The sequence below is a fragment of the Rhincodon typus genome, chromosome 1 (assembly GCF_021869965.1).
Source record: "Rhincodon typus isolate 14 chromosome 1, sRhiTyp1.1, whole genome shotgun sequence".
In the NCBI taxonomy this organism is placed as follows: Eukaryota; Metazoa; Chordata; class Chondrichthyes; order Orectolobiformes; family Rhincodontidae; genus Rhincodon; species Rhincodon typus.
In genome coordinates, this window is record NC_063332.1 from 112,229,512 (window position 1) to 112,249,686 (window position 20,175).

At 41.0% G+C, this 20,175-nt stretch overlaps 1 protein-coding gene across 4 annotated transcripts in view; it reads left to right on the forward strand.

Annotated features, from left to right (window-relative positions):
* prdm5 (PR domain containing 5) overlaps positions 1-20,175 on the forward strand; it is a 303,364-nt gene that overhangs the window by 60,781 nt on the left and 222,408 nt on the right. For all 4 annotated transcript variants that reach the window (XM_048600193.1, XM_048600197.1, XM_048600207.1 and 1 more), the window contains 2 exons: positions 6,103-6,195; positions 6,456-6,577. In XM_048600193.1, coding sequence (XP_048456150.1) covers positions 6,103-6,195; positions 6,456-6,577 — 215 coding nt within the window. The remainder of the gene's footprint in view (positions 1-6,102; positions 6,196-6,455; positions 6,578-20,175) is intronic.

Below are 20,175 nucleotides of genomic sequence, written 5' to 3' on the forward strand. Positions count from 1 at the left end.
ATTTATTTCAGAACCCCCTTCCCCTCCCCCTTTTCTGATGAAGGGTCTAGGCCCGAAACGTCAGCCTCTCTGCTCCTATGATGCTGCTTGGCCTGCTGTGTTCATCCAGCCCTGCACCTTGTTGCCTCTCCCAAAACATTAGCTGAGTTTCTGGATTAATAGTCCAGCAAAAGTACCACTAGACCATTGCCACCCTCAAATTATGTATATTATGAAAATGAATCTGATTACCATTGCAAGCATTTAAGTTGAAATGTGCTACAGTCAACTAAAAATGATTACATGGCCACTGGTTTTCAGTTTTATTTTTATCTGTAAACTAAATCAGTAGAGGAGGATGTAAATAAGTGCTCTGGGACAGGCAGATCAGATAAAGGGCTTTATTAGGTTCATCAAACCATTGAAAGAACCTTAAAAATCTAGAGAAAATTAATTTTATCACAAGGATCCAAATACATGCATGATAACCTCTGAACTTTCTTTTGATGTTTGTTTTCCCTGTTCCTATAAATTTGGAGTGAATTATCCAGTAGTGTAAGTAGATAGAATTTATTCATTGTAAAAGTAAATGTTGACCACACAGATTAGTGGCAGATTGACATTGATAGCACAAAGTCAGCTGCAAGAATATTTTCCTCTTTTGGGTTGAGTCAACAGACTGAGCTTAGCACCTCTCTTAAAGATCAGATTACACCAAGTGATTGTTAGTGAGGTGAATTTTATTATTACATAACTGCAACAATAATCCAAAATAGTTTCAGAGATAGTAGGAACTGCAGATGCTGGAGAATCTGAGATAACAAGGTGTAGAGCTGGATGAACACAGCAGGCCAAGCAGCATCAGAGGAGCAGGAAGGCTGACATTTTGGGCCTAGACCCTTCATTGACAGAGGTCAGCTTGATAATCCAAATGAGAACCAGAATGATTAAAGAAAGTTCAGAAGGGAAATCGATCTAACCACCACCCCTTGACATTCAAAGGTGTTAGCATCACTGAAATCCCCACTATCAACATTCTAGAGGTTACCATTGACCAGAAACTCAACTGGACTTGCCACAAAAACACAGTGGCGACAAGAATAGATCAGAGGCTCGGAATACTGCAGTGAGTAACTCACCTCCTGACTCCCCGCAGCCTGTCCACCATTACAAAACACAAGTCAGGAGTGTGATGGAATACTCTCTTCTTGCCTGGATGGGTGCAGCTCCAACAACACTCAAGAAGCTTGACATCATTCAAGACAAAGCAGCCTGCTTGATTGACACAATATCCATAAGCATCTAATCCCTCCACCACTGACACACAATAGCAGCAATTTGTACTATCTACAAGATGCACTGTAGCAATTCACCAAAAATCCTTAGATAGCTCCTTCCAAACCCACGACCACTTCCATCCAGAAGGGTAAGGGCACCAGATACATGGGAATACCACCATATTCAAGTTTCCCTCCAAGCCACTCTCCATCTTGACTTGAAAATATACCTCCATTCCTTCACTGTCACTGTGTCAAAATGCTGGAATTCCTCCCCTAAGGACATTGTGGGTCAACCTACAGCAGGTGGACTGCAGCAGTTCATGAAGGCAGCTCATCACCACCTTCTCAAGGGCAGCTGTGGACAGGCAATAAATGCTGGCCCGTCAACGATAACCACCTCCCATGAGTGAATAAATAAATGAATAAATAAAAACAAGTAGAAAAGGAATTGAGAGGCAAAGACAGAATATGGTGAAACTTAAAACAGATAACTTAAAAGGTGAATCCAAAAGTCTTTTGTCACCTACAATGAGCCAAAAAATAGTTAGAGGAGAGTTAGAGCTGATTAAGGACCAAGAAGGGGATCTACAAAAGATGGAGGGCATGGCTGATATTAGCACCTGTCTTCAACAAAGCAGAAGGTGCTGTCAAAGTAATGATGAAAGAGGAGTTGGTTTAGACACAATATGGGTAATAATTGATAAGGAGGACGTTCTTGAAAATCTGGTAGTAAAAGTTGACAAATTACCAGTGCCACATGTGGAGAATCTGAGGCAAGTATAGAAGCAAATTCTGCAGATACTGGCCATAGTTTTCCAATTCTATTTTGATAGAGGGATTGTATGAGATGACTGGAAAATTGCAAGTGCATATTGTGTAATAAAAGTTCATAAGTTGAGCGGGGCACCGACAGGGTGTAAGTTCAACCTTGGTGATGGAAAAATGGCTAGAAATGACAAACTGACAGCTGCTTAGTCAAGTGTTGATTAATAAAAGAAAACCAAATGGTAAAGAAGAATCAAGTTAATTTAATTTGCATGAGTTTTAATTTGCTTTTCTTCTGCAGAAGTAAATTGAATTTCACATTCTGGAACGTATGACAGATCAGGGACCTCACTAAGTGTGTCAGACTTATTTCCCACTATTTACACTTGTTTTCTGTTGTAGTTAACAGAATGTCAGTTTCTGTAAGTGGCTTATGTGTGTATGTTCCCCTTACTAAATTTTTTTTGTTGCTGTGTTTGTGTTGACTTTGATATTCAGAGTTTCAGGAAATATGTTTAACTAAAATAATATGGTAATCAAATAGTGAATGACAATGTTGGGAATTGATATATTTGCAGCTTTGGAAACTTGCTGCACTGCAGTGCTACAGAACAAGACATTTTGAAGGCTTGGAGCACACATGGTGATGGGAGTTGAACTTTAGGCTAGGGGATGTGGTGCCACCAAGGGCACTGTTACGTTGTGGATTTTTGTTTGAATGTTATAGCAAGTGTACTTATCTAGGGAAATGAAGAGTATTCCATCATACCCTTGACTATGCCATTGAGGGTTCTTCTGCTGCATATTTCCGAAGTGATGTCAGGGCAAAAACCTTAATACTTAGAGAGGACATTTAAATGATGTGTGTGTGTCTGTGTGTGTGTGTCTGTGTGTGTGTACCATCGTATCTTTATATTTTTTGACAGGGTTAACATGACTCCTGAAAAAGGTACATTGTACACACAAATTCATTGTGCCTACATAGAACAGGGTCACATGTATTAATACAGGTGGTTTCTAGCTTCCACAGATGATCACACCGCAAGGCTGAAATGCTTTCTGGTGTAATACTTCGCACAGGCAAAATTGTTTAGTAAATGTTTACCAATAGCAGAATCACATTTAACGTTGGACATGGTATTCTGTGGCTTGAAAGCTGGTTGAACGCAAATGGCATACTGCCCACTGTGAACAGTCAAAAGGATGTTTTGCCTAACGTGATCCATTTGTTTTGGGACATATAGTTTACGTACTGATCATTGTACCGGCACTTGAACCTATGTGTCACATTACTCATTGTGTGGCGAGCAAAATGTTGAATTCTTTAGGAAGAGAGCAGGCGTGTTGGTGTGGATAATATGAATTGAAGTGGTCTGCATGGATTTTAGCAAGGCTTTTGATAGAGTCCCCTATGGTAGACTGATCAAGAAAGTATGAACCGATGGTATCCAAAGTAAGGTAACACATTGGATCCCGAATTAGATAAGAGGCAGGAAGAAGAAGGTGATGTTTCTGTCACTTGAAATCCGTTTTCAGTGGCTTATTGTGATTTGGATTCAATATTGCGGGTGTGATTGGGAAGTTTGCGACTGACACCAAAATTAGTAGGGTGGTAAAAAGTGAGGAGGATAGCTGTAACCTGCTGTTGGATATTGACAGCTTCACCGGTTGTTCAGATTTTTGAGAGACTTTTCCACTCCAGTGTAATCTATTATAGACTGGGCACCATTCAGGGCTGAAGAAGTGGTCATAGACTCTTTCCAGAGTTTGTGCAATATACAATGATTGATGTTTTGATCAGAGTAGCCATTATTACACAGGGTAGTTTTGCTATGCCCTATCATGGCATCAAGCTTTCGTAATGAGCAGATATCCAGGGCCCTACACACAAGTTTGTAAATGATGTTGTGCATGGGACAGCAGGAATCCCAATGTCTATATTGCCCAGTGAATGTAAGCTTTTGGATCACAGTTGTAGCGAAGTCATTTGGTAGATTTCTCAACTAATGCATCAAGGAAAAGAATTCATTTCATTGCTCCATTTCAATGGAAAATTTGAGTGCAGGATGGAGATTTATTAAACTATATAAAGAAATTCTTTGCAGCTGTGGATTCAAATATTAGAAGAATCTCATGTACAAATTGGAGGTATGCACTGGGTGTGACATTAGTGGTCACTCCATCTTGCTTTTCATTCTGAAAAAAAAAGTTGATAGCAAGATATGGGTCCACAAGAGACTCCATGGCAACAGCATCTATTTTGACTTGTACGGTGCTGTTGAACTGAACTCAACTGTGCCAGTTGTGAAATTCATGATTCGATTTAAAAACAGATTCAGACACCTTGGCACACCTAGATTGTCATGATATAGTGGCATAGTACAAATATCAATGGCTTCCTGAGATCTTTAATGGTGAACAACTTCACAATGCCAAAAGAGCATATTGACGGTGATATTGCTCTCAATCTAGTCTATTACTTTTATTTCTGGTGTTGTGTTGTGATTCAGTTTCTTTGGGCAAAAATATTATTACTCCAAGCGGGGATCCTAACACTTATAGATATGTGGAATGTATGTATCTCTTTCTATTGAAGTTTTTAGTGACTGTAATACAGAATGGGAGCCTGTATTACATGTGCCAGGTTCCTAATTGTATTTAGTTAAATGAGTTTTGGACTGTTTGTTCACAGCTACAAGTTGCATTTTTGCTTTTGCCAGTCAGTTTGAAAAGCTTTGTAATAACTGAAAGAAATGGAGGATATACAAAAACTTAGAATATGACAAATATTCAGTGAATTACCCTACCAAACAATTTGCAACTAATGAAGTTGTAAGTAGTTGGGGCAAGAGGGTCATGAGTTGCATATTCGTTGTATTCAGTAATTTTATGCAAGGAGATTCCATTTATTTATATTGTGACAGTGTTGATGTAAACAATCTTCCTAGGTATCAAGTCATTATTATTATTATTGTAAATATACATAATTGCTTTTACGTGTAGGTAGGGAACATTCCTTATGCCCATATGATGCAGCCTAATGCAGCTGGTTCTTGTGGTGGACTGAAAGATTTTACTAAACTTAATACATGGAATAATGTAAGATGGTACTGTACAAATATACAAATTAGGAGCTGAAGTAGGACATTTGGCTCCTTGAGCCTGCTCCACCATTCAAGAAGATCATGGCTGATCTATGAAACAACGTCCTTTAGTTCAAGGGTAGTAGGAACTGCAGATGCTGGAGAATCCGAGACAACAAGGTGCAGGGCTGGATGAACACAGCAGGCCAAGCAACATCATAGGAGCTTCCTTTAGTTCAGGACTGACCCACAAGAGGAAACATCATTCCAAGTCCAGTTGTCATAACCATGTGGGATCTTATATATTTCAATCAAGATAGCCAATGGAATAAGCCTAAACTGTCCAACTTTTCTTCATAACACAACCTGTTCATTCCAGGTTTCCCAGTAAGCCTCCTCTGAACCAATGCATGGACATCCTTTCTTAAATAAAACAGATGAAATCAGAGCACAACTTTTGAGTATACTAACACCCATTCTGATGCCCAGATTATTCTATCGCTGTTATTTAACTTTGTAATCACTTGAATGTGGAGGATTTAAACAGTTATTTCAGATCATATTTAATTATACACAATGCTGGTCTTGAAATTATATCACAAAAGAAATTATATCACAAAAGTGTATCGTGCAAACGTTTAACCTGTTTGTGTAAATTTCCCCAGTCCACACTTTTACCTGGACTTATCAGATAATCCTAACATCATTTGATGTTTTTGCTGAAGAGACGATTTGCAGATAAAATACAGAAATTGTTCTTTTTATGTTTGTATCCACCACATAATTTTGTAGAAGTTATTTTCATTTCCAGTTTTATGAAAAATTTATTTTCCAACTAGTAAATTAGTGTGGTTAAAATAAATATTGATGCTGAACTATGCTGCTCCACTGACATACATTGATGTTTATTAAATGCTTTTGTTTGTCTAATGTGCAGGTTTTTGACTTGATGATTTGGTTCTACTAAATTCTTGCATATGTTTATTTGCCTTTAGTGTTCTACAGTGTACTGAAACTGTTCTTCCTGGTGATATTGCTCGAAGCCATCAGTGTTCTGTTTGCAACATCTCCTTCAGCTCTGAGTCAAGGTTTTGTATCGAATGTCACCTATTTTGTAACCCATTTGACCTCTTCTGTTTTCCATAGCAGCTTAGTTTTCAACTTTGCAGTGCGCATGCAAATTAAAACTCAAGAAGGAAAGTAACACTGCCTTGCTTCTTCCCTATGCTGGTCGGGCAAAGCATGATTGATGTCGGACACTGCCGTGGCATGTATTAACCTGGTCTGCATGCAATAGAAGATACTATGTTCTTATTACATTGTGGTTCTTACCAACTGTTTACCACAGTTTTGAACAGCATAAGGAAGCCTGCAAAGGGGATACCAGGTTTGTTTGCAAGGCAGATAGCTGTGGGAAAAGATTCAAGAGCAAAGATGCCTTAAAGAAGCACAAGGAGAATGTGCACACAGGTAAGAACATAATCAAAGGAAAAGATGATGTAAACTCTGAACTGAGGCAATATTGACAGATGGGCAATGTACAAAAATGAGCAGTCCTATTTGTGATTTTCTCTTATCCTTATAAAGAAGTACATTATAATTACTTGATTGTAGGTTTATATGCAATTGCTAAATATGACCAAATACTTGTGACCTAAAATTGTATGTACTGCTGGATGTAGAGGCATATGTCCTCCTTATGGGGTTATTTTTGTTGCATTGAGGGTCCTGGTACACAGTTATTTTCTTGGTTTATATTCTGGAACAATTTTAGGGTAGAGCTAATGTTAAAAGAACTGGAGGTGTTTACAAGCCAATCTCCTGCTGACTTCTCAGCTGAGGGAGGACAGACCGTGTCAGACACATCTTGGACGAAGCACTGAGGGTATAAAGGTGACAAGCTGAACAGTCGGTTTGCAGATTTCAATATCCATCAGTAAGAGTGATACGTTGTGCCACTGTTGGCTAAGTCCTGAAGGACATTGATGCCACCAGTAAGTAGCGAGAGAATGGAAAAATGATGGAAAAATTTACTTGACCTTCGCTATGCTAACCTACCTTGCACATGTGCCAGTTAGTGTGACAACAGATCAGAACCCTGAAGTGTTTGTAGATACTTTTGACTTTTAATTGCAACCTGTATCTTTCTGAGAGAGAGGATGGCTGTATAAACAAAATCTGTGATGTAAAGTCAGTGGTAACACAGTGTACAGCTGGAGGAACACAGCAGGCCAGGCAGCATCAGACGAGCAGGAAAGTTGACGTTTCGGAACGGGACCCTTCTTTAGAAATGGGGAGGGGGAAAGGAGCTCAGAAATAAATAGAGAGAGGAGGGGCGGGGCTGGGCAAGGTAGGCGGGATGGTGATAGATGAGTGCAGGTAGGCAGTGGTGGGGATTGGTCAGTGAGGTGGGAGGGGCGGATAGGTGGGAGACAAGAGGTTGTGTCAGGTCAAGGAGGCGGGGACAAGAGAGAGGGTTGGACATATGATGAGGCTGAGGGTGGGGGTGGGGAGATTTTAAAACTGGTGAATTCCATGTTGAGGCCATCGGGCTGTAGGCTCCTGAGGCAGAAAATGAGGTGTTCCTCCTCCAGTTTGCAGGTGATGTTATTGTGACACTGGAGGAGGCCCAGGATGGACATGTCACCCAGGGAGTGGGAGGGGGAGTTAAAATGGTTGGCGACCGGAAGGTGTTGTTGTTTGTTGTGGGGACCGCTCTTTCTGCGACTCCCTCATCCGCTCCATGCTCCCCACTAGCTCCACCACCCCTGGCACCTTTCCCTGCAACCGCAGGAAGTGCTACACCTGCCCCTACACCTCCCCCCTCACCTCCATTCAAGGCCCAAAACAAACCTTCCACATTAGACAGGGGTTCACCTGCACATCCGTCAATGTGGTCTATTGCATCCGCTGCTCCCGATGTGGCCTCCTCTACATCAATGAGACCAAGCGGAGACTTGGAGACCATTTTGTAGAGCATCTGCACTCTGTCCGCGATAAACGACAACACCTTCTGGTCTCCAACCATTTTAACTCCCCCTCCTACTCCCTGGGTGATATGTGTATCCTGGGCCACCTCCAGTGTCACAATGACACCACCCGCAAACTGGAGGAACAACACCTCATATTCCCAATTATTGGCCGTCTGGTTTGTCAGTCAGGGATGGTTACATGCTAGATTGGCTGCTTTGGGCACCATCAGAACTGCACCAGTAATTGGCAAATTTAATGCATATTAAATTCCTTATTTCCTCCTGTTATGATGTATATGTACCTTCAATAATGCATATCTTAAACCAGTTCCCGTCACTGTTTGTCTCAAGGCCGCATGTGATGTATAATCCCTGTTCCCAGAACAAAGCAGCAGGCTTACAGGCCAGAGATGCCCACATAGCCTCCCAGTTGTTATTATATGTGGATGAAATATTAGCTTCACATGGCAAATCCAAATTATTGCTCATATGAGACAACAAGGTGCAGGGCTGGATGAACACAGCAGGCCAAGCAGCATCATAGGAGCAGAAAGGCTGACGTTTCGGGCCTAGACCCTTCATCAGAAAAGGGCGAGGGGAAGGGGGTTCTGAAATAAATAGGGAGAGAGTGGGGGGCGGATAGAAGATGGATAGGTGGAGAGGAAACAAACAGGTCGAAGAGGCGGGGATGGAGCCAGTAAAGGTGACCTGTCTGTCCTCCCTGGACTGACCTATCCCCTCCCTAATCCCCCTCCTACACTCACCTTTACTGGCTCCATCCCCACCTCTTCGACCTGTTTGTTTCCTCTCCACCTATCCTCTCCTCTAACCATCTTCTATCTGCCTCCCACTCTCTCCCTATTTATTTCAGAACCCCCTTCCCCTCCCCCTTTTCTGATGAAGGGTCTAGGCCCGAAACGTCAGCCTTTCTGCTCCTATGATGCTGCTTGGCCTGCTGTGTTCATCCAGCCCTGCACCTTGTTGTCTCGGATTCTCCAGCATCTGCAGTTCCTACTATCTCTATTGCTCATATGTATTTGTTGGATATTTGCATTAGAAAAACAACATTTTTGTTTGCTTTGTGTAGAGAGAGATGTTTTTGTTGGTAGCAGTTCCAGATTTTTGTTGTGGATTGAGATTTTCGTCAGAGCCAATAATGGCTTTTAACCGTACAGCCACAAACACTTTCTAATTCAATGTTAAAGAGAACTGATCAAATCTTTTCTTTGGTGTAGTTTCGTGGCAGGGGGAGGGGAATGCACTGTCCTTGTCTTCAATGTTTAAAACAGCATCTAGCCCGATAAGTCTGGAGCAAAGCTCATTTGAGGGAACAACAGATGTGCTGTGATAGGTGTCATCACCCTGTGTGTTGAGCCAATGGTAGAGTTTCATATAAAAATAATAGATAATAGCTCCTTTACACTTCTTCATTCTAATCGGTTTCACGGGCAATAGATTGGAAGAACATCACTTTTCGCTTAGTGGTTCCCCAAAGACCAGTTGGATGTCATATATTGGTCAAAACAGAACAGCAGCTAATACCTCAATGGGCCACCTTCCACACGTCATACTCAGGCTTCAGCTCATAATTGTGATTCCTATTAGACTTCAAACTGGATTGTTTTAAATCCGTGAAATGGAACCCTATCTTGAAACAAATCCTGTTGGACATGCAAAGTGTCTTGAGGGATTCTGTGAGATGATGGAAGACATAACTATATAAATCTTGAAAGAATGTTGTGGAATATATCCCAAGTAAGAATTTAAAGACGTCAGTTTGTTTTTCTATGTCCTGTATGGGTTTGAGTACTAAAGGCACTAAAATGCTATCAAATACCAAAAGTAGCATCAAACAGGGCTTCATTAGAAGTCAGAGCTTCCATTTGTTTTGGTATGTTTTGTGAAACTGGATCAGGTCACATTGCTAAACTTGACAGTATCTTTGCACGTATTCAAAGGATACCAGAGCAACAAGCCTGTTCCAAAAGCAGATACTGGCTGGATGGATGGATTACAACGCAAAAACCCGGTCAGAGGTTTCACATGATACCGTAACCCTCAAGAGGGGAAGTTGAATTATTGCTGGTAATCCTTCACCATCTGTCACATTTTTATATGAGATTTCTCCTTAATTTCTGCCTCTTAATGATGTAACCTGATTCAGGACCTAACAGAATACTGAGTCAGTGAACAAAATGATACAAGACATTGAACAGGAAATCAAGTCTCTGGGGAGTATTTTTGGTCTAAAACATTGCATTCAGTTTCGCTGGTTTAAAAAAAATCCCAGCAATGCCAATGCCCCTACAAAAACAAAACCCTTCAACAACCACATGTTCTTCTTCTGAAGACACAGGTTTTAGTCCTGGCGAAGGCTGCATGGAGAGTAAATTCTGGTGGATCTTCTCTGATGGAAGTAATGTGGGTTTCCCTCCAAATGGTTCTCTGATCAGTGGGTGAATCCCCATTGTGAAAATTAAATCTCTGTTCTTTTAGTGCAAATGTGACATGATACTTAAAACTGTCCCATCCAGATCTTCAGCAGCACTCAGAAGAAAACTGCCTCAGTCCTTGAGGACTCGGTACGTCCAAGATCCAGGAAGATCTTGATTTTTTTTTGCTGCTCGACTTCTGCCTTTTACCCTCCTTTCCTGCTTTTAGGAATAATTCCAACCTTATTTTGCAGACAGTGCTTTCTGTAAGTGTGCAAGGACAGGGATATTAAAAAGACCACAAAAGCTACTCCCTTCTACCTACAGCTAGATAAGGACCTAAGGTTTTGCAAGATTAGTGGAGGAAAATTGATGCAGTTGGATTTGGCGGTAGACCTCCCTACCCCATTTCCTTTGCCAGGCTGCCTCCAGATTGCCTAAATACAGGCAAATTTTGCCATGAAAATACATGCTGAAATATTCATTTTCCCTCAGTTAATGATATTGCCCAATGAGAAAAAAAATCCATTTATTCTATCTCATAGAACTTTAAATAGAAGTAGCAGATCAGCTTGAATGTAAATTTCTTTTGAGTTTTCTTCTTGCTGTTTAAAAAAGCGTCAAGTCTGTAATGGAACATAATTGTGTGCATCACAGATTGAGGAATTCATTTGGAGCAGGGAATTAGATTTACCATCCTTTATGCAAGGGCTCTTCTATCATAAAAGGGATTGCAAATAACAAATGTGAGAGTTTAAAATTTGAGTTATAATTGAGAAATTTTGTCAGTATTTCCATTTTGGGAGAAGGAAGGAGGAAAATAAATGTTAAATATTACAGGACGCCATTTTCTTGCTTACTATCTTCCATCTGGTTGGAGCATGCATGAGCTATGAATATAATGGATTTCTGCCTAATCTTGGTAAAGCTCAAAGGATTAGAAAGTTTTGCAGATAGTGAATCTCTAGTAAAAGGAGAAAGCTGCAGTTGCATATATTTTCCTGCAGAGCTAAATATGATTAGGTTCCAACAGCAAGCACAACATAATAAATTACTTTTTCTTCCCAATTTTTGTTCTCCTGTTTTGTCACTTAATACTGCTTCTCCTTACTGAGAAGTGTAACCTTACTTTCTTCAACCAAGAAACAGATTTGGCTGCAAATCTTAAATTGCTGTGCTGCCATCTTCATTGAATTAACTTCTGAAAGAAGTTCCAGAGGGGTCTGCTCACAATGTTTAGAAAACAAAGCTATAGGAAATGACTTTAAAATTGGAGCGATCTCAGTCTGAGATGGGAGAAGGCAGATAAAGTTACGTGGAAAACATCAGTATTATACTACATTTGGGTACTCAGGGAGGAGTCTTAGGTCCCAAATGGGGAAAGTCAGACTTGTTTGTGATTTTGAACGACCACATTTCTGAAATGCGTTTCAGTCAGAATACTGCCTCAATGTGCTTTTCACTTCCTATCTCTCTCCTCCCCCTTTTCTGCTCTGTCACACTGTCCTATCCATTCACCTTCTCAACTTAACCCCTAATTTTAAGATTAATGTACAGCTATGTAATAAGGCCTCCCATTTAAATTCTCAAATCACTCAGTAATTTCAGATGAGGAAAAAAAGTGGATGTATTGGGGGTGAAATTAGTTGCTGCCCAAAGCAAAAAAAAATTTTGTTTTGCACCATTTCTGATTTTAGTTGGCACATTATCAAGCAAACTGCTGATTAATTAGAAGCCCATTTTACACTGTTAACCTAAAACAATTTCACTGCCATTTACCTATATTGTCAGGCAGTGTTTAAGACCGGAATTATTCTTAATAAACCTAAATTATTCTGGATTTGAAAATCTGAAATGAGATAAAGTGGTGAAAGGTTACTGATCTGCAATATTAAATCCGATTATCTTTCTCCTCAAATGCTGTTTGACGACTGGGTACTTTCAAGTTCATAAATGCTTCAAATATTCCCAAGTGAAAAGTAGTTAAGCAGTTCTTTTTGAGTCACTTTCATTTTTTAGTGTTTACAACTTGATATTATAGACCATTGCTATAAATGAGTCACAGTTCTTGCTACCCTTGAACATATCTTTGCTATCCTTAGTTTTGCTTTAGTCTTAGTGTGTGTTCTTTTTGGCAAGGCTTGTTTTTGTTTGTGAATCCGGAGCAGTTAACAAAGGTTACTTCAGCTAATTGTAATGATAGCTTTCCTTTCCATGCAATGTTGCTTGTGCTTCTGTGGCATTGATATCCAGATTTTTCATCCACATTGAAAATCATTTTGCGAAATAACCAGGAGGCAGTCAATCAATAACTAAGAAAAAAAAAACACTTGTGCACTCTGCTTTCATCTTATTTTGTCCACACATGGACAGAAAGATTACCATACACATGCATATTTAGATTGCACCCAATGACTGACTTTTATTGTTTTAATTACTGAACAAAAGTTGCTGACTTCTGGATTCGTAGTTGTCTCCATGTGGGTCTATAATTGGATAGCAGTAAAGTAAACTTCTGTGTACATGGTTCTCATAATATTTTCTCATTGCAAAATTTAACTAGCCTGCTATATCTTGTCAGGTCTCAAATGAGAATGGTAAAAAATTTACTCTTCTCAACTCTCCTTAGTGAATATAATCTGATGAACTGTCAGCCACTTAAATACGCTTGGAAATTTTGGAGGAGCTTGTTAGATTTTGACAGCCAGATTTGGGGTTAACTGTTATTCATCACAAAATCAATACACAACATATGTCTGCATTTTAAAAATGTAACTTAGTTCTTTTCTGAAGCCTGTAATCTTGGAAATAAGCTGACAAGCACTTTATAGCTTAAAACCATGTAGCTGACTTCTGCTGTCTCTGTACTGTGACTGAGCTAAATTGGCAATTATCATAACCTTCAAACAATTTTCAAAATGTTTTTCAATTAATTTAATTGTTTATGCTGATTTTTCTTGATAGAGTTCGTGATGGTGCTTTTGTATCTCTTGTATCCAATTTTATAAACTAGGATATGTGCTTAGTCCTTGTTGATCCAGTGATGGTGCTACAGTTTTGGAGGATTGGGAGGGTGGGAAGAGTATGTGGTGTGTGGAGTAAGAATATATCTGGTGTCCAGAAGGTTAACAATGTTTTTCTAAAAACATTTGATCCCTGCTTAGCCCAGTTGCGAAAGTGTGTATCCAATCCTCAGTGGTACAAGGTAAACATGATCTTAGGTAATCTTTTGACAGAAGTTATTTATATGATTCATAGAATTTTGTACAGAGATTGCGCCGATGGTGGTCTGTTCATTGAAGAGGATGTGCCTCTGTTCTCTGGTAATCAGGAGTTGGGTGAGGAGGCGAGGAGAATGTGAAAATCACTGTTCAAACATTCTGGTCCCTAGTCCTTACTCCTTGTCTGTGGAATGACATTATGTCTGAGTCGCTGCCAGTCTAATAGTGCATCTGCCATACACAGTGACTGAATTAAGCCAGTTTAAACTTCAGAGTTAGGTTTGGAGGATACAGTTTTTAGTAACTTCAATTTGAATCAACCTGCATGAATTTCTGATCCCAATCATACATAAGTTTCAACAAAAAAAATTAATCAGACCAAAAGTGTATTAATCAACCAATGACCTCACATGAACAAGTACAAGGTACAGTGAGATTAACAGGAAAGGAACTGGGGTGGAATTTTCCCATTGGCAGTTAAAGTATTTTGTGATGCTTGGTCTGACATGGCTCAGAGCATCTTTTCCCTCGCATTCCTCCACTCTTCATTCACTAACTACATAACCGGCTGTTCAGTGCCCTTGTCATGGAATCGAGGGGCAGGGAAGGCAGAAGACCCTTTTAGTGTTCACGTCAATAGTGCCGTTTTTTAAAAAAAAATCCTACTTGCACACCAATTCAGAGCATGTGAGCCAGGAACTGATCCTGGCGCAGTGGTGCCCCACCGTTACGGCACCCTGCTTAAGATGGAGGTCCTGGTGGGTGACACATTGCGGAGGAGGACTATGCTTTTCCCTGCAGACCACTGCAGGAGGTCATGCCATTGGACCAAGCCAGCCTGGAACCCGCTGGCAGCCTGGCTCAGTGTTGTGTTCCATGACAGACAGGATGCTCAGCAGTGCAGGAAAAAGGTCAGTGATCTTCTGTGCCACCTTGAAAGCTCTGATTGGCAGTGTGTTCATGGGTATTGTGGGTATCGTGGGTATTCCTCTCTTCATGTGAAGAGTTGGGACTGGGAGATCTTGGAAGCCAACCAACGCAGTCAGCTTCATTGTGCAGTGATACGCTGCTCTCTCATTCACTCTAGTCCTAACCCATTCTTAATCTGCACATGCTTTCATTCCACTTAGACAACTCTTCTCTTGTACAGATACTAGCAGCACCCATCAAACCTTCACAAAGATGACCGCACACTCAGCTCTACCACTATCTGCGTAGAGGAACCCACTGAACCCTCAGAGAATGTGCCAAAAATGTTTTTACCTCCTCACCAGCTCCAAGATTAGTCACAGGAGACAAAGTGTGGGCACATCACTTACATGCCTCTGTATCTGGTCAAGGAAGAAACACTGCAGGTCTCTGAAACTCCGAAACTAGAGACCGGAAACCTGCTTAGCACCAGGCAGAAGGTGCTCTCAATTGTCTTTCCCCATTAATACCTTCACCGTAATGCACAACTAGGCACAGAACAGCAATCAGGTTTGTGCAAGACACTCAGTAAACTGAATCAAATGGAGGAGTTCACTGACATTTCCAATACCATGCTGGTTCTGTCTCCATGGACAGGCTGACCACCATCACCATGGAGAGCCAGGTTCAGCAACCTCAGTGTGTGCTGAATATATGCCTGGACCTGCATTCCATTGCTTTAACCTTATGTGCTTGACCTCAGTAATGAGATGAGGCGGTTGAGTCTTCCACATTAAAAGACAGATAATTTTTTGAATGGTAAGGGACTTAAGGGTTACAGTGAGAGGGTGGGCAAGTGGAACTGAGGCCACAAAAAGGTCAGCAATGATCTTATTGAATAGCAGAGCAGGCTCGAAGGGCCAGATGGCCTACTCTTGCTCCTGGTTCTTATCTACTTAAGAGTGAGTGACCCTTGCCCCCATCTCAGGAAGCTCCTAACGCTCAGTGTGGCATGGTGATTATAGTAGACACTCACAGAGAGGATGAGCAGCACAGATGACCCCTAGAAGCTTCTTCTCAAGAATTTTTGTAATTGGCAAAACCCCCTGCCTGCCCTTCACCTGTGATTACAAAGCCTGCAGTAATTCAAGAGTGAGCCTGCATTTGGGCAAGAGACTCAGCAGGCCGGGCCCTCCATTACAGGACACCAGCTGAAGTGTTCCAGGTTGACAGTGCTAACTACTTCCACCCCAGCTACAGAAGTTAGGACTGCACTTGGACAAAGTGGGAGGCAGAAGAAGATGAAAGTTTACTGAGGTCACAACGAGGGCATGGGTGATGTAACACTGGCGATGACCTGTCACTTTTGTAAATATATGTTCACTTGCACTCTTATCTAACCTAGTGTAATTTTTGCTGTCAGATCTGGTTACGTGAGATCCTTGAGCAGATAACCTGTAGGGAATTTAGGAAAGATAATAAGTTCATTGAAGGAACACTCACATCCACCGTAGTGAAGCCTTATGTTACACCTCACACAGTGTGGAATAGAGGCTTCTCAATGACATCACTGTCATGCCTCCATTAATGACACTGTGATGTGTGACCTTATCCAGTGTACATCACATAGCCACACTGTTCAAACCTCATCAGGAGTAGATTTCAGCCAGTAAGCCATGTAACAGCACCCTACCCTGGCATCCGCCCTATATCACAGGCCACGTCCTTGCATATTTACGTTTCAGTCTGAAAGTCTGGCAGCTGTGAAGCATCTCTTCCAGTGCTAGCTATGGAATGTGTTTGGGAAATGGAAACTTCAGGTTCTGTTTTTAAGTGATTTGCTCACATGATAGTTGCTTTACTGACATGACCAGGAGAGAATTAGTACACACAATTTGCTGTTCCTGATTGCTTGAGGTCAAGATTTGGAATGTGCGTTCTTAGACAATAAATATCCTGCTCAGAAAGAGCAAATTAAAGCCAGTCAGGTGAAGTTCCTAGATCAGTGGAGGCATGATTACTGCAGTTGCTTCTAGCAGGGCCTCCAGTACCAAGATGAAAAGAGCAGTAACTTCCTCTGGCCACTTTGAATGTGGTGTCAACCTTATTGTGTGGTTGATATTTGATCGACAAGCTAAAAGTTTTCACCTTCGTGTTCTTGTGAGTGACTAACAGACTCTGTCTGTGATGTAAGAATTTCACACTGTGCTTCATGTTCCCTTTGGTGTTGCCGTCAATGTGGCCTCTATGACCTTTCAGCTTTCCATCACATGAGCCCATTTATGTTACAGTTAACATGTCCAACTGACCCCTAGAGCCCATGATATTGCAAATTGCTATACTCTTGATGGCTCATCACCCTCCCCATATGGAGGGTAGAGTGACCATGACGTTTGAGAAATCCACCCTCCCTGAGCTCACAATCCCTTCCTCAACGAAGTTCCCTCTAAAATTAGCCCTTATCATTTTTCCCATTTTCTGTGACCCATGAGACCCATTCCCAGACTTGATTTCCACGGAACTCCTTGGACAATCCCCTGAGCACTATTGATCGTGGATGCCCCCAGACTTCCCTGGATTAACTTAGCAGAAAAGCTCTGACTGACTATGGCCCAGCCCCCAGACTGAAGTCTCCATAACAACTCAACGGTTCTACCTGTAATTCCTGGACTGATTGTAGTTGACCTACAGGACCAACTGTAGCCCAGTTGCTGGATTGCAAAACACAGGTCATTGGACTCTAGTGGCACCAAATGGCAGGCCGACAATGGTCAATCCCCTGGGCTAGAATAAGATATGGCTTTTGACTTACTGTGGTGGTATCCTTGCTGCCTGTTGCCTCCTTTACCTCGCTAATGACTTCTTCACTTTAAGTTTCGCAGATAACAATTTGCAGTGTGTTTGCTGCATAAATTGCTGGTGTATGCTGCAGGCATGACATTGATGTAGCACGGTGCAACACGGCAACATGTCTTCCACCTTGACTGTTCAGTACTCCCCATCGTGACAAGCTGCCTGCTTATCCCTGTGTTAAAAAGCATTGGAAGCCACTGAGGCTGGTAGTCTATAACTGTGCACCAAAAACCCTGTGTACTTAAATAAAAAATGCAATGTGAGCCACACGAAGTTTGACAGCCCATAAGTTAGTATGTGATACAAAAGCAATGTGAAGTAGACAGAGCCTCTAGTTAAGTGAAAGGTGAGCGAGTGCTAAGAAAACATACCAAGCAATCTAGCGGGAGCATGCACTTTCAAGTCCCAAAGTAAAATGTTGTCAGGCTGAAGTGACGTGAGAGAGAGCAGGTAAGGTTGGTGGCTTGCTGATGCCAACTTGTGTGGTGGAGGTTTGAGCAGGATGGTGGCTGTAGGGCATGCAGGCATGTTATGGTGAATAAACAAATGGATGATGGCCAGGCCAAACAGTCAGTGAGCTGCAACTACCTGGTTCCCATTCTGATTGGCATGTCAGGAATTTTTGCAGTCTTGTGTCTTAGGAAAGGAGAAGAGAATTGGAAATAATGCATGAATAAGGCGAACTGGGGTTTAATGAGGTGCTAATATAAAGAATAAGGTAATAACCACTCGTTGGCAAAATTCTGAAGTCATTATTTAAGGGCTTAAGGCAAAAATTGCAAAATATTTTTCAATATTGAGATTCTGATTTTTTTTTTTCCTATGTCTCCGTATTTTCCCAACTTTCTTGTGAACACTCAGGCCTCTCCAGGGAGGAGGAATTTCTGTCCTTGATCATGTCAGTATGAAGATGCAATTAGAAAAAAGTGTTTCTTAACTTCTGATTCTGGATTTTTTTCAAATGTTGCTTTCCTTGATGAGAAATGTTGTACTAAAAGTACAAATAATGTTATGTGTGCATTTAAATGTTTGTATTTAATTCCTATTCTGGTGCTCCTTATTTTGAAGAATTAAGTGGCCAACACTCTTCCTCCATATACGAATAGGAAGCTTCAAAGAGAAAATGGCTTGACTGGTCTTGACTTCACTGACCTAATTGAAATGTTTTTCATTCCTGTCAATAGAGTTCACTGCAATTCCCTAATAAACACAGTTAGCTCACTGGTATTGTTTTCTTAATGTTTAACAAGAATTCAATTTTTTAGAAATAACACAGTAGTCAGGAGCATCTTTGTATAGCGGTTGATGTAAGTGAAATGGTGGAGTCCAGCACTTGCAGTAATTGTTGCATGTTTGATGTAAAATGAATAGGGGAGTATGAAATATATGCTCATTAGTTCTTGTACTATAAGCAGGTCTTACCACTTAGCAACATGTTCCTTCACTCCTTGAACCAGCTAGGAACAGGAAGTGAAATACATCTGGTAACTGACCTACAACCTAAGATGTAATATCTAGGTATACCAAGAGTGTCATGATTAATGGCAGTGGCAGGACCAAGCTGATTTAAGCAATGGATATTATTACTAAATTGAGATTAAACAAAATATGTATTCAATATTAATAGGTTCCTAATTAAATCACGGCATATATTCTGAGTGACATCGGAACGGTCTTTTGTTGTTGTAAGTGTTCCTTTTGATTCGTTGGTTTGTGGAATTTCATTCTTATGTTTGGCCAATGACTTACAGGAATTGAACAAGTAAATTGAGGAAAAACAAGCTGCATAGAAACAGCTTGTAAATGATCAGTTTTGTCTTTCTATCAGATTTCTTTTAGTTGCTAACTCTTCAATTTTTTTTATTTGTTGCATTGATGTAGGATTAAAATGAAATACTGTATTTTTGCAGACTAAGCCACAGGATTCCAAAAGCAAATGTATTTGATTTAAAAGTGGGTGGGTTGCTGACATTTTTGTGGGTGGTAATGAACTCTAAGCAACACTAATATGATATACTTGATGTTTTACATTTGTTGGCGTTGTTGCTTGCCTGAAAATTGGATCTGCTGGACGTAATTAATGAACAAAATATATTAATTATCCAAGTGAATCAAATTATATTTTTGCATTACGTATAGCTAAACATTCTCAGCTGGTTGAATCTGAGAGCACATCTAATCCAACTTGTGAGTAACAATACCGAGAACTATTAATGAGAAACTATTTTGCTTTGTGCACGTTTTGCTTTTGGACTGAATCTTATGATATTTTGTGTGTCAGCTGGGGCAGCAGGGTTGCTCAGTGGTTAGTACTGCTGCCTCACAGCATGAGGGACCCAGGTTTGATTCCACCCTCAGGTGTCAGTGTGGAGTTTGCGCATCTCAGCTGCGTCTGCGAGGGTTTTCTCTGGGTGCTCCAGTTTCCTCCCACAGTCCAAAGATGTGCAGGTTAGGTGGATTGGCCATGCTAAATTGCCCATGGTGTCCAAGCATGCGTACGCTAGGTGGATTGGCCATGGGAAGTGCAGGGTTACAGGGACAGGGTAGGGGGTGGATCTGGATGGGACGCTCTTCGGAGGGTCAGTGTGGACTCGTTGGACTGAATGGCCTGCTTTCACATTGTAGGGATTCTATGATTCCATTCGAGATTTTTGGAGGGATCCTTGCCTCAAGACCCACCG